This window comes from Mastigoproctus giganteus, chromosome 3, assembly GCF_048544385.1.
Source record: "Mastigoproctus giganteus isolate SK-2022 chromosome 3, ASM4854438v1, whole genome shotgun sequence".
NCBI lineage: Eukaryota > Metazoa > Arthropoda > Arachnida > Uropygi > Thelyphonidae > Mastigoproctus > Mastigoproctus giganteus.
Genome location: NC_143577.1, coordinates 158,913,756 through 158,928,077, shown reverse-complemented (window position 1 = coordinate 158,928,077; position 14,322 = coordinate 158,913,756). Strand labels below are relative to the sequence as shown.

The 14,322-nt window shown below is 37.7% G+C and overlaps 1 protein-coding gene across 1 annotated transcript in view; it reads right to left on the bottom strand.

Moving 5' to 3' along the window:
- The window catches only part of mRpL48 (mitochondrial ribosomal protein L48), a 46,195-nt gene that overhangs the window by 9,804 nt on the left and 22,069 nt on the right, over window positions 1–14,322 (bottom strand). The window contains exon 4 of the mRNA XM_090370133.1: window positions 3,724–3,832. Within this exon, the coding sequence (XP_090226259.1) occupies window positions 3,724–3,832 (109 nt within the window). The remainder of the gene's footprint in view (window positions 1–3,723; window positions 3,833–14,322) is intronic.

The following is a 14,322-nucleotide window of genomic DNA, read 5'->3' as shown; positions in this document are numbered from 1 at the left end:
AGATGTTATAGTTTGTATCCTTCTGTATTTCACAAATTATAGGAAAGTGATCGCTGTTGTGAAGGTCTGTTAATACTGTCCAATCAAAGCTAGGATAAATGGACGAGGAACATATGGACAGATCCAGAGCAGAGCTAGAACCTGTAGGCAAGTGAATATAAGTATTCACACCGGTATTCAGTAGTGTTAAGTGATGGTTATCAAGTAGAGTTTCGATCATCCTCCCTCTACGATCCATGTTCGGGGAACCCCACAAAGGATGATGAGCATTTAGATCACCTAGAAAGCATACAGGTTGGGGGTAGTTGATTATGTAAATTATCAAGTTCTGCAATGGAACATGAAATGTTTGGTGGAATATAAATGGAGACAAGGGTGAGATTAATCCCAAGAACAATACGAACGGCTATTGCTTCTAGATTAGTGGAAAGCTGAACGGGTTTTCGATGGTACATTACTACGAACTAATATTGCTACTCCTCCTCTTGCTGGAGAATCGGAACATCTGTCACGTCTATATAGTGTATACCGCGAGACGTGTGGGCTATAATTTGATGATAAATAAGTTTCCTGTAGGACAAATACATGCAGGATCATGCTGGTGCATTAGGTATTTTAATTCAGATTACTTCTTAGTCCTCTACAATTCCATTGAATAATTTTCTGCATTATTTGGGTTTAGGTTAGATGGATTGGTCTGATCGTTTGTTTTTCCCTCGATCCTGTTTATATTTCTCTCGTTTTGAAAATACTGGGCGAGTAATATCCATCTCATCATCAGCATGAAGCATGAGAACAGCATCATCATTGTCTAATTTCTCATTGGTTTCCATGGTTCGTTCAGTTGGTTTATTTTGTGTGCGATGAACATCTTTCTCCTTTAATAATGTGCCTGAGTTTGGAACGTCTTGTTGTGGCTTGGATGGCTTTGTATTAGTAGAATTTGATGGACTTTTTGTCTTTGTTGCTGTTAGTGTCTCACCATCCGCAAGGATGGATCTAGCCCATTGAATAAGAGATAATTTAGGAGGAATAGTAATATAAGTCTGTGTAGAAAATTCTTTAGTGTTTTTAACTGCATTGGAATATGTTTTGGCAGAGATCACATTTAATATTTGTTTACGTGCCTCTTGGTAAGATACATTTTTCTCTACCTTGTACTTCATTATTTTCTTTCCCGTTTTCCATAATTCGCAAGTTCTAGAATATGCGGGGTGAGTACCCTGGCAATTGGGACACTTTGGCGTAGCTGCTGTACATTCAGTTTGGGAATGGTCTGATGAGCCACACAGGGGACAGATTGTCTTACCTTGGCATGCTGTTTGAGAATGACCATACTTCTGGCATTTAAAGCATCTAAGTGGATTTGGTATATATGGTCGGATCTTACAGGAAAGGTAGCCAGCTTTTACTGATTCTGGTAGATTCGGACTGCTGAAGGTAAGGATAACATTTCTTGTGGGTGTAAGGACACCATCTTGTTTGGTCATAATTCTTTTAGCACCGACAACACGTTGTGCTTTAAGTTCTTCGGCAATTTCTTCCTCAGAAACAGTAAGGAGGTCCCATTCCGAGATGACTCCCTTTGAGGTGTTTAAACTTCTGTGCGGGGTTACCGAAATGGGAAGGCCTCCGAAGATCGTTTGCTTCAGGAGTTGTCTAGAATGACTGGGATGGGAAGTCTCTATAAGAAGATCTCCTGAGCGAAGGCGTTTGACAATTTTGGGAGTACCTGCTACAGCCTCTATGCTTTTCTGCACAAGAAACGGCGACAAGCTACTAAGAGGTTTCGTTGACAAAGAGTGTAAAATTAGAAAAGCAGGTATGTCATGTGAAGAATCATCTTTTTTGATTCTTTTTGCTTGAGATGACTCAAGTTCATGCGAGCACGTAGGCTCTACAGTTGGTGATATTAATGGATCCATATTTGCTCCTTTTCGCCCTGAGTATTAGATTAATACTCAGACTACCAGCCCCGCCACGTGGAGGCAGGAGCGGTGCCACCAGTGACCAAGCGATAAGAGATTAGTGGTTAGTGTGTTAGAGAAATTGGTTATATATATATAAATATAAAAGAAAGGGTCTTTCCTTCCTTGATATGAAGCTTAGTTCTTTATTTAGAAAAAGCCAAAATTAAATAATTTTATAAATAAAGAGGGTTTTAACAATCTCTACAATCTGTCGCTTAGAGAAAAAACGCTTTCAAATCACTTTGGAAATATCGCTATGATCACTCGCTTGGCACTCGGGGCCTTTATGTGAGTAATACACTAATTCTTTGGAAAACTGGCTCAGCCTATGTAAAACACAGAATACATCATATACTATTGACCTGTCTTTTACACTAGTAAGATTCCTTAAAGAAACAGGTCAATTAAGTTAATACAAATTACTATATATAATATGTATGAGGGCTGCTCAATAAAGAATGATCATAATTTTTTTTTTTTTAACAACATACCTTTCTTAATCATCCATATTTTGATGGTCCTTTTCAAAGTAGTTCCCATTTGACGAAATGCACTAACTCCAATATTTCTGCCATTCTTCAAAAATGTGGTGGAAGCCACTTTTTGATATGCATTTGAGAATCACCTCTGAAATATTTACAACTTCTGATGACTGGAAACATTTTCCTCGTAGCTCCTTCTTTAACTTTGGAAATAAAAAAAAAATAAATAAAAAAATTACAGGGTGCAAGGACAGATGAGGAACACATCTGATATTAGTTCTGGCTAAGTACTTGATGGCAGCATGAGAACTGTGAGGTCTAGCATTCTTGTGATGCAGCATCCACCCACCTGTGTGTAGTTGTGGTCATCTGAAACTAATGTAATCCTGCAAAATGTGCAGTACAGTTCTGTAGTAAGGTCCAGTAACAGTTGTATGATGTGGCACAATGTGCTAATAAACCATTCCTTTGAATGTCAAAAAAAAAAATGGCCACAACCTTTGCTTTTTTTCAGTGTTGCTGATGCCACAGACTTCCAAAGAGGGCTTTGTTGCTTACTCTCTGGATTGAATGATGAAGCCACATATCATCTGATGTTATACCTTGTGCAGAACCTCTCAGTGTTCAGTAACCATCCGTTGCAGCTCCTGAAAAACCTCCATGCGAACTTGCTGTTGCTCAAGTGTGAGTAGTCTTGGAATGCACAAACATGTTATACTGTGTTTATGCATGCTGGGTTCCAAAAGAAAAAAAAAAAAAAAAAAAAAAGATTTTATTGAAAAATAAAAATGTTATTCTCAACATCTCTGCCAGTTGCCTTACTGTTTTACGACAATCATCTCGCAATTACAGAAGCTGTGTTCATGTTTTCCATGGTGACAGCAGTGGTTGGAGCTCCAGGACTGCAGATTTTTGCGATTGAATTGCATCCATCTTTAAACACCCTAAAGCACCTGTGAGCACTATGTGGAAGCATAGATTCACCATAAGCCTCTTAGCAGTTCATACATTTCAGCTGTTTTCTCGAGATGGAAACAAAATTTGATAGAAGAATACTGTTCCTCGTGTGTCACATTCATTGTTACGTAAGCTTGACTGACTGCTAAGGTCACACCATGCACATGAGTCAACTGCATAATTGCTATGTGATGCAGCTTAGTTTGGTCTTAAATTCAGCAGCTCAGCTAAAACTAGCAAGCGGTATGGTTTTTCATGAAAAATCATTGTCATTCTCTATTGAACAGCCCTCATATTAATACAATGTCACTAACCTGAACATTTCTCTCATATATATTTAGGTCATATTGATCCTCAGGTATCACTGTTTTCTTTTCTGATGTTAATGCATTTATATGAAACGACTGATGTGGTGTTGCCCAACTGGAAAGCACAAATCAGATTTTCACTTTATTTTAAAATAATTCATAAAGTCTTAGTGCTAAGAACATTACAAATGTTAATACAAAGTCATAACTACAATAAATTCTCTCCATTTCCAAAAAAAAATTGACAATCAAAATACTGAATGTATACTGGAATACATGTGCTCTAATAATGAATCTTACAGGCTGATTTATTAATATTGATTTTTACAGGAGGAATACTACAATTCACATTGAAATTCTAATAGATCTTTAAACTTAGTTTTAGGTTTACAGAATAAATGAAACATGTCAGCTAGACAGAACTGTTTCTTCCAACACAATGTGGTTTAAATTAAGAATTTAAGTTAAAGAGTGAATCAGAGGATTCAATATTCTAGAGCCAAAAAAAAAAAATAATAAAAAATAAATAAAATTGTTTTTTTTGCCTATATTAGACAATTAACATTACTAAATGAATAAGAAGTGTAGCCTACGATGACTATGTCAGGAGGATTATTTATACAAATAAGCTGTTATTTTAGCATCCAAAAACTTTCTAGCAGATTTTCTTTCTAGCTTTCTAACAGTGTCTTTGCTCACAATTGGTGTTGCCTTTGCAAACAAATTTAAGTGCATTACCTAACTGTAATAGGCACCTCCATAGCCAGGTGGGCAGGAGCAGCAGTGCATAGCACACGCTTCTTGATTAGACCGGGGTTCGAGCCCGCAACCACCAAATACGGAGGATGTGGAAAGGTCAGGGATCACCGCATATCCCCCCGGAGCAATATAGCCTTAGTTGCTAATGCTCCTAAAAACCAAATAACAACAACAACTAATAGTAATAGCATAATCTTCTGACATTCAGGAAGTGTTTTCCTGAAGAAACTCAGGAAATTAAAGCAAACTGCATTAATTTCCTGTGTGCATTAGTCAACTGTGCAGTTGCTATGTGATGCTGCTTGGTTTAGTCTTAAATTCAGCACCTCAGCTAGAAATGGCAATGAGTATGGTTGTTCATGAAAAATTATCAGTGTTCTTCGTTGAACAGCCCTTGTACATATATTCTGTTATTATTATTATTAGCCACATGGTGCAAGGAAGCTTGAGGCTTATGCTGCACCAGCCAAAAAAATTTCTGAGTTACCCAGAGAGAGAGAGAGAGAGAGAGAGAGAGAGAGAGAGAGAGATGAGAGAGAGAGAGAGAGAGAGAGAGAATTAGAAGGGAATCACCAAGAAAGAGAAAAATTATGATATCCAGCTCAGGATCCATACTCACCAGATGTGAGCCCCTGGGGTGATTTGTTCCACTTTGCTGCCTGTATGTGGGAGGAAGAACTCTACACCTGGTCTGAAACCAACTACAGGCAAAATGAAAAAAAAGCCTTTATGGAGAATTTATTTGGTCTATGACTCAGGTATAAGAAACCTCACGTGCCATTTTGCATAGGAAAGCTGGAATTCAGAACTTGGAAAACTGAATTTCGAACACATTACTGCAATTCAACATGTCTTTGTCAAGTTAGATTGTGAAGAGATGTTGAAATTAGATTCATAACATCAGCGGTAAAAAAAAAAAAAAAAAAAAAATAGGTCGCTAATTCAGAAGGCTTTACACACCCATGGCCAGTTCATACTGCATACCTTCATTTAAGATATTAGATAGTAAGAACATGAAGTTCAAACCCCCAATGTGTCTACACTGTTTCAATATTAGTAATTTATGTATATTGGATCCATTCATGTTTTCTGTATTTATAAATGATATTGATGATTGTATATCAAGCTTAATGTCCTAGTTTGCAAATGATACGAAGGTTGGCAGGGTTGTTAAGGACGCGAATAACAGTATGCTGCTGCAACAGGATCTACAAAAGTTGAGCAGATGGGCTGAGAGGTGGCAAATGAAGTTTAACATTGAAAAATGAAAAGTACTACATATGTGAAGCAGTAACCCCAGAGTAACGAATCAACTCTGTGGCACTACACTGACAATGGTAGAGAACAAAAAGAACCTGGGGGTAATTGTGCAGGCAGATATGAAGTTTTTTGAGCAGTGCAGACGGTCTGCAAGAGTAGCTCATGGTGTCTTGTCAATGATATACAGGAATTTTTCTGGCAGGGATAAGGAGGTGATTATCCCCTTGTATAAGGCAATGGTCAGGCCACACCTTGAGTACTGTATACAGGTCTGGAGGCCTCATTTTAAGAAGGATGTGGCACCTCCGTAGCCAGGTGGGCAGGAGCAGCAGTGTGTAGCACACGCTTCTTGATTATACGGGGGTTCAAGTCCGTGACCACCAAATACGGAGGATGAGGAAAGATCAGGGAATGACCACCGCATATCCCTGGAGCAATATGGCCTTAGTTGCTAATGCTCCTAAAACCCAAATAACAACAACAACAAGGATGTAGAACTGTTGGAACTAGTACAGAGAAGGGCAACAAGATTAGTGAATGGAACAAGGGGTTGCTCTTACGAAGAAAGGCTTAAGTTTTGCAAATTATAGTGTCTGGAGACTAGGCATAGGCGAGGTGATCTGATAGAGGTGTATAAAGTCTTGAATGGTTTGAGCATGCTCAATGCTGATGGGATTTCTGCCTCTTGCTCAGAATAATCACCTGAGAGGGCATAAATTCAAATTGAGGAAAGATAGATGTGCGGAAATTTGCCTTTAGCCAGCAGGTAGTTGGTTGGTGGGTGAACAGACTTCCATCCCTTGTTGTGGAGGTTGATAGCCTAAATAAATTTAAGGCTCAGCTGGACAGGTATTTTGAACGAATGGAGGGGTGAAGTGGAAGTTTTTTTGTTTTTTTTTTTTTGCTGATGCTGCATAAGCTTGCTTTCTTGCACCATGTGCCTATGTTAATGCTAGATATATTTATCAAATAAGTTAGAAATGCAGCGTTCCAACAAATGAAAATAATTTCATCTTAATTATGACAATTATTGTCATAAAAGGCATCTGAAGAACCATTCATATGAACCACTCACTCTCTAGAGTCTAGACTGTCATTTAACCCTCTTGAAGAAGGCCCTATGACACAGCCCCCTGCTTCAAAAAAAAAAAAAAAAAAATAATAAGATAAAAAAAAAATAATAATAATGAAGTATTGGGCTGAATGATTGCTTACTTATATCATTTTATGAAAGGATAAAGCAAGCTTCCTTGTAAGTTACTAGAAAAATGTAAAGGATATGTCAGTAAAAAGAAATGCTTCTGGTTATTTTCTTAATATTAATCTTCCTGTGTCTTCCAGAATTTGATTTCTATAAGACAGTTTCCCAAACTGGGGTCCGTGAAACGGACCCTCCTTGAGTTATTTTAAACTTAAAACTTTGAATTTTCTTTTCAGAAAACCTAACAGAGAGAGAGAGAGAGAGAGAGAGAGAGAGAGAGAGAGAGAGAGAGAGAGAGAGAGAGAGAGAGAGAGAGAGAGAGAGAGAGAGAGAGAGAGAGAGAAAAAGTGCCACACACACACACACACACACATATATTATGAAGAAAGTGTAAAGAAGGTTTTGTTTAATCATATTGAATCTACGGTATACACCAGAAGTGAATTCTACGAAATGGATAAGGCGTGTAGTGATATATGGTACGATAACCAGGTAAGAGACGAAAAAGGAACAGATAGTTGGTAAGAAATTAAAATAAGAAATGAAAAGGCAACCAGAAAGGTTACATTGCAGTGTTTTTCACAATTTCAATTGAAATTGTGAAAAACATTGCAATGTAACCTTTGTTAATATTAACTATTATGTTAACTGGTAAGGCATTGAAGATTTTCATTCCAAGTTTAACAGCAACATACTGTTTCACCCTCAAATCTAGGGTATGCCGGGTCAAGTCTTGATATGATGAGCCACATTCACTACAGGATATATTGTATACAAGATCAGTTACTTGTACTGAGAAAGAGGAAAGGACTGTGTGATTTTTTTAGCATAGTATGTAGTTTCTGCATTGGTCTTGATACAATTTTAAATTCTGTATCTTTAAAGAGTCTACTAAGTTGTTTATGCCATTGCTCAATATACAGAATGGAAACAAAATATTTTTTATTGGTTCTATTGATTGGTGTGATATGTTGTGACCTGTCTTTTGCTTGGTTTGATTTGGTTAATAGGTGAAAGGACAACCTCTATTTAAAAACCTGTTGGTTAGTATCTCAATCTCTAAGCGAATAGGTGATAACTATTATAGTGAAGAAACTTACCTATATTTGTAGGCTTGTGGTAAATGCTGAATTGTATTTTATTCCCCTCCCGTGCAAGAGTGAAATTTAATAAATTTAAAGATTTCATTTAGTGTTCTTTTTCTAATGTAAAAGGCTGTCTTGTATGAATATTATTGAATCTTTGTAAGATGTCTTACACTACTTACAAAGAGTGAATCTTTGTAAGTAGTGTAATCATTGGTAATAATGAGCACGTAGTCTAGTTATCTCCCATAATAAGTAATAGAAACTATGTTAAACGTTAAGTGTTTGATGTTAGCAAGGTTCAACTCCAATATTAGGCCACTCAGACCCACAGGTAGACTGAAATTTTGCCTATATATATATATATATATATATATATTGCCCTGAAAGGTAATATAATTTGCTTCAATCAGAAGCTTAATTAAATAGAAAAGTTCTTTAGGTAATTTAGTACGATTTATTGCAATTGTATTGTTATTTAATAACTCCCAAACTATATCAAGTGCATATTCTACATTAACATTTGTATACAAAGAAGTGACATCTAAAGAAAACAACTTATCATTACTGGCCAAGCTTGCAATCTTTAAGATTATTAAATAATGAGTTGCAGTTTTTAAAGGTTTTATGATATTGTATAGATGAGTGGCCAAATGCAAAAAAGCTGAGTTTCTGTAAGGCACAGTCGGACGGATGAGACAACCGGGTTTACAGAGTTTTTTTACTTGTCCAAAAAGTAATGAAATATTATATTTCATTACTTTTTGGACAAGTAACACAAGTAGAAACACATTGAAATGAAATTACTTTTCAGTATGAAGTTAGTGTTTTATTATATTGGTTAACTAAATTTGAAAATATAGACGGTCTATTTCCTGATAAGTTGAACTGTCCGATATAATGGAATCTAATTTGCTAATATAGTCCAACCTATTTAGTCTAGCAAATTTAATTAAACAATATAATAAAACACTAACTTCATATCAAAAAGTGATTTCATTTCAATGGCTCAATTAAGAGCTGAAAGCACTTTTCATGCTATGAATGAAGGTCATACATTTCTTTTTAATGAAGTAAAAATTCTGAACATCCAACACCATTACACATAAATTCTATCAAGTCTGATTAGTGGTTTTTTACGCGCATGCGCCAGAAGAAATCTCTCCATTTATCTTGACACGTACACACATTGTGTTATTTCCAACCTGTGATCAAGACTGTCAAAAAGCTTAGTCAGCTTAAGCAAGGAAAGTTTCTTAAAATTATTCTAAACTTCTCATCTCGATTTATTTCGTTGCCACGATCTTAATTTATTTTTAAAGCCTGATCAAAGTTTTTCGTTGTAATTAATTTTGACAATGTCTTCTCTCGCTCATAATTTTGTGGGGGTGGTTTGATGTTTTTGGGGTTGGGTTGGGGTCCTTGACTGCCAATTCAGAGGTGCGTCGAATCATTCGTGGTGCTGTGAGTACAAGAATTTCATTAAATTTTTTTATCCATCTACATTTTGAGAGTGCCATTCTGAAGTCATTCTATGTACCAGATTGAGGTCATCTTTTTTTATCCTTTTAAATATTGTTACCGTAGAACCTATTGAGCCTTGTAGCTCTGTTTTCATATTATTCCAAGTTTAACAAACAGTGAAAGGCTTTTTAGCATTAGTAGAGGCATTTGATGCAAGAAAGCAAGCTTATGCAGCATCAGCCAAAAAAAAAAAAAAAAAAAAACCCACTTCCACTTCACCCCTCTGTTCGTTCAAAATACCTGTCCAGCTGAGCCTTAAACTTATTCAGGCTATCAACCTCCACTACAAGGGATGGAAGTCTGTTCCACCAACCAACCACCCGCTGGCTAAAGGCAAATTTCCGCACGTCTATCCTACATCTGTCTTTCCTCAATTTGAATTTATGCCCTCTCAGGTGATTATTCTGAGCTAGAGGAAGAATCCCATCAGCATTGAGCATGCTCAAACCATTCAAGGCTTTATACACCTCTATCAAATCACCTCGCTGGTGCCTAGTCTCCAGACACTGTAATTTGTAAAACTTAAGCCTTTCTTCGTAAGAGCACCACTTTGTTCCATTCACTAATCTTGTTGCCCTTCTCTGTACTCGTTCCAGCATCTCTACATCCTTCTTGAAACGAGGCCTGCAGACCTGTATACAGTACTCTAGGTGTGGCCTGACCATTGCCTTATACAAGGGAATAATCACCTCCTTATCCCTGCTGGAAAAATTCCTGTATATCATTGACAATACTCCATGAGCTACTCTTGCAGCCCGTCTGCACTGTCAGAGAACTTCATATCTGCCTGCACAACCACCCCCAAGTCCCTTTCATTCTCTACCACTGTCAGTGTAGTACCACAGAGTTGATACGTTGCTCTGGGGTTGCTGTTTCCCCATGTGTAGTACTTTACATTTGTCAATGTTAAACTTCATTTGCCACCTCTCAGCCCATCTGCACAACCTTTCCAGATCCTGTTGCAGCAGCAGCATAGTGTCAGTAGTGTCCTTGACAACCCTGCCAACCTTTGTATCGTCTGCAAACTTGGACATTAAGCTTGATATACCATCATCAATATCATTTATAAATACAGAAAACAATAATGGACCCAACACTGAACCCTGAGGGACTCCACTAATAACATTAGTCCACGATGAGCAGTGTCCATTGATTACCACTCTCTGTCTTCTCCCCCTCAACCACCCCTTTATCCATAGCAGCAATTTGCCTCCAATGTCACACTGCTCCAATTTGTGTAGCAGTCTTCCATGTGCAACAGTATCAAAAGCCTTTCTAAGATCCAAGTATATAATATCAAAGCTATTCCCTGCATCCAGTTCTTTTGTGACTGCATCATAATATCCAATCAAATTGGTCAGGCAAGACTTCCCCTTAACAAAACCATGCTATGTCCGAGCTATAACTGAAGTCTTGTCTAAATGATCCTGCAGTGCTTCTTTAACCAGTGCCTCCATTAATTTTCCTGGAACAGAAGTTAAGCTCACAGGTCTATAATTACTTGTGTCAGCCTTTGATCCTCCTTTGTGAATTGGGGTCACATTTGCACATTTCCAGTCTATGGGTACCTCCCCTGAGTCCAAGGAAGCTCTCATAATTATGGCTAAGGGTTTGCTTACTTCCTTTGCTGCCTCCTTTAATATAACTGGATAGATCCCATCCACCCCGGGTGCCTTTCTTGTGTTTATCTTCAACAGTTTCTCCTCCACTTTACTCCCAGTTATTTCAAGATTCTGTAGCTTACTGCTAGAGTTGAATACACCTCTGGCATTCCCCTCGCTGAATAACTCCTCATGTGTGAATGTCGATGCAAAATATTCATTTAGTTTGTTAGCTACCTGAGCAGGGTCATCAACAGTTGACCCATCAATATCAAGTGGACCAATCTGATTCATCCCCTTCCTTCTAGAGTTTACATAAGTAAAGAACTCTTTGCTGTTTTTCTTTGCATCCCTTGCCAAGGATTTCTCGTAATCTGTCTTCGCCTGTCTAACCTCCTTTGTAACTTGGTTGCATATCAACTTGTATCTATCATAGGCTTCTGTGTCATGTGTTAATTTGTAAGTATCCCATGCATTTTTCTTCTTTGCCATATGCCTCATTAGTTCATCTGACATCCATTTTGGCCTAAACCTTGAACAATATTTCTTAGTTGGTATGTAAAGCCTAGTAGCTTCCAAGATTAATTCTTTGAATGCTTCCCATTTTGAATTTGCTGTTGGTAACATCATCAGTTGGTCCCACTGTATAGAATTTAAATACTGTCTCAGTCCATCGTAGTCGCCTTTACGGAAGCAATAACCCTTCCCTTTACCCCTAATGGTAGTTACCTCTTTGAGTAAATCCCACTTCAGCACACTGTGATCACTGCCACCTAGTGGTTCATTTATCTGCAGATTCTTAATGCATGAAGAATCACTGCTGATAATCAAATCAAGAGTATTACTCCCTCTAGTTGCCTCCCGAACATGCTGATGTAGAAAACAATCATCCAATAAATCCACAAAAGCCCTGCTAGTGTGTGAGTGACCAGCCCCCAAATTCCAGTCAATATCTGGGAAATTAAAATCTCCCATTATAAGACTCTCTGATTTACTGGCCCACTATTTCCCTGTACAGTTTCTTATTATACTCATCAGAGTCATTAGGCCTATAGCACACTCCTACTCTCAATTTTGATCTCCCAATGCTTATGTCACACCAAACTGACTCAACACTGCACTGTCCAGCGATGTCGACTGGCTTCACTTCCTTGGTTTTTATGTGTTTCTTAACTAATAGCATAACCCCTCCCCCCTTCCTATCCTGTCTATCCTTTCTGTAGACGTACTCCCCAAATTGCAGTTCTGCATCCCTTATATCTGTGTGACACCACGTCTCTGATATCCCAACAATATCTGCCTTTGATGTTTTGAGCAATACCTCAAATTCATCAAATTTATTTACTAAACTCCTAGCATTGGTGTACACGCAAGTATACCTGCACCTGTTTCTATTCTTAGCTACCCTAACACAACCCATGTGTTTACTTGTACCGCAATGGCTCCCAGCAGTCTCTGAAATATCATGCATCTTGTTTTTCAGGCTTCTGCTCATTCTAATAGAAGCAGTGCAAGAATCTCTTTCACCTCTGCCAGTGGCTACTGTCAATCTATTGGTCTTTGTCTCCCCCCAAGCTAGCAGTTTTCCGACCCACCTAACACTGCCTCGATAGCATCAGCAAGTATTCTTGCACCCTTTCTATTTAAGTGTATCCCATCCCTGTAGAAGCAACAATCTCTCCTGTTAACAAGTACAGTCCAGGCTGAAAAAAATTCTACCCCTTGAGCCTTGCACAATCTTTCCAGGGCTGAATTGATCGACAAGGCTCTCATCATATACTCCCTCCTATCGTGTCTGGGCAGAATTGCAGACACTTTCAAATTCAACCCTAATTCTCGGCTTTTGTTCAACAGTGACCTGTACTTGTTAAGTAATTCTGCCGGTCTCCTACTCCTAATATCATTAGTGTCAACGTGTACAACTATATCACCTTTTGTGCCCTTAAAAGATGATATTTGCTCTACAACGTCATCAACCTTTGCCCCTGGCAGACATACCCTGGTCCTGTTCCACCTATCCTTTTTACAAAGCATGTTCCCCGTTTCCCTGACAATAGTCACCAACAACTACTAGTTCCTTTGGGACCAGCGCATTCTGCCTTGGGGGTTGCCTCTGTGTCACGTGATGCCCAAGTGCAAGCTCTGGCGTTGATGTGGGCAGCTGTATTTCTTGTTAACTGGCAGTATTTTCATAAAAACCATCATCAGCCAATCCTGTTCTATTGATGGGATACTACATTTCAGAGATTACAGTACCCTCCTTGATAAGGTTTGCAGAACAAAAATATGTCATAATAAGTGATGGCATGATTATAGTGTAGGTGAAAGCTTCCCTCTTTAGTAAGCCAAGTTGCATGATTTTGAAAAAATATGCTCATGACAGCATTATGGTTTAAAAGTGGCATTTCTACAGGGCTTACTATCATCCACGAACAACAGCCACGGATACATATGTTAAAATTGAGCCTGTATGCTGCCACAAACAAATTGCAGTCCCCTGTTAACTTTTATGTTTGTATATCAGTTGCAATGACACTAAACTTATACTGGCCATGGCCATACAAATATAAATTGAAATTTATTTTTCATGCAACTCAATCAGCTGGTTAATATATTAGACTTTTATCCAACTGCAGCACATCATAATAACTTATGAAATATTAATAGAAAATACATAGATGTGAACTTCAAGAGTTTATCAAATTATAGTAGAATGAAAATTATTAAAAGAAAAAAAAAAAACATCTTGGTGTTATGAAATGTAGCCAACATCACATCAGATCAAGACATAAACACAATACTGTATATTATATCAAATTTTCTATTTTAAGGACACTAAATTTATTAAAAAAAAAAAAAAAGTTCATTTTTGCAAAAATGTCACTTTATCCATTATACTTTTTTTTTTTTTTTTTTTAGTTCAAAACACAAGATATTAGAACCTATAGTACTTAATACCATGCATAAGTTGAAGACCATTAAGACAGAAGATTCCTGTTGACGTCAGACTAATTTCCTAGAGTTTGATAGTGAATAGATGCTGACTGGTTGTGGCAAGTATTCAGACTGGTTTGGATGAGATTGGAGAATTGCAGTGCCAATTGAAAAGAACACTCAGTGGAAGTATTTATAGAAAATGCATGTAGCAGAAACTGCATGGCTATGAGACAGAGTG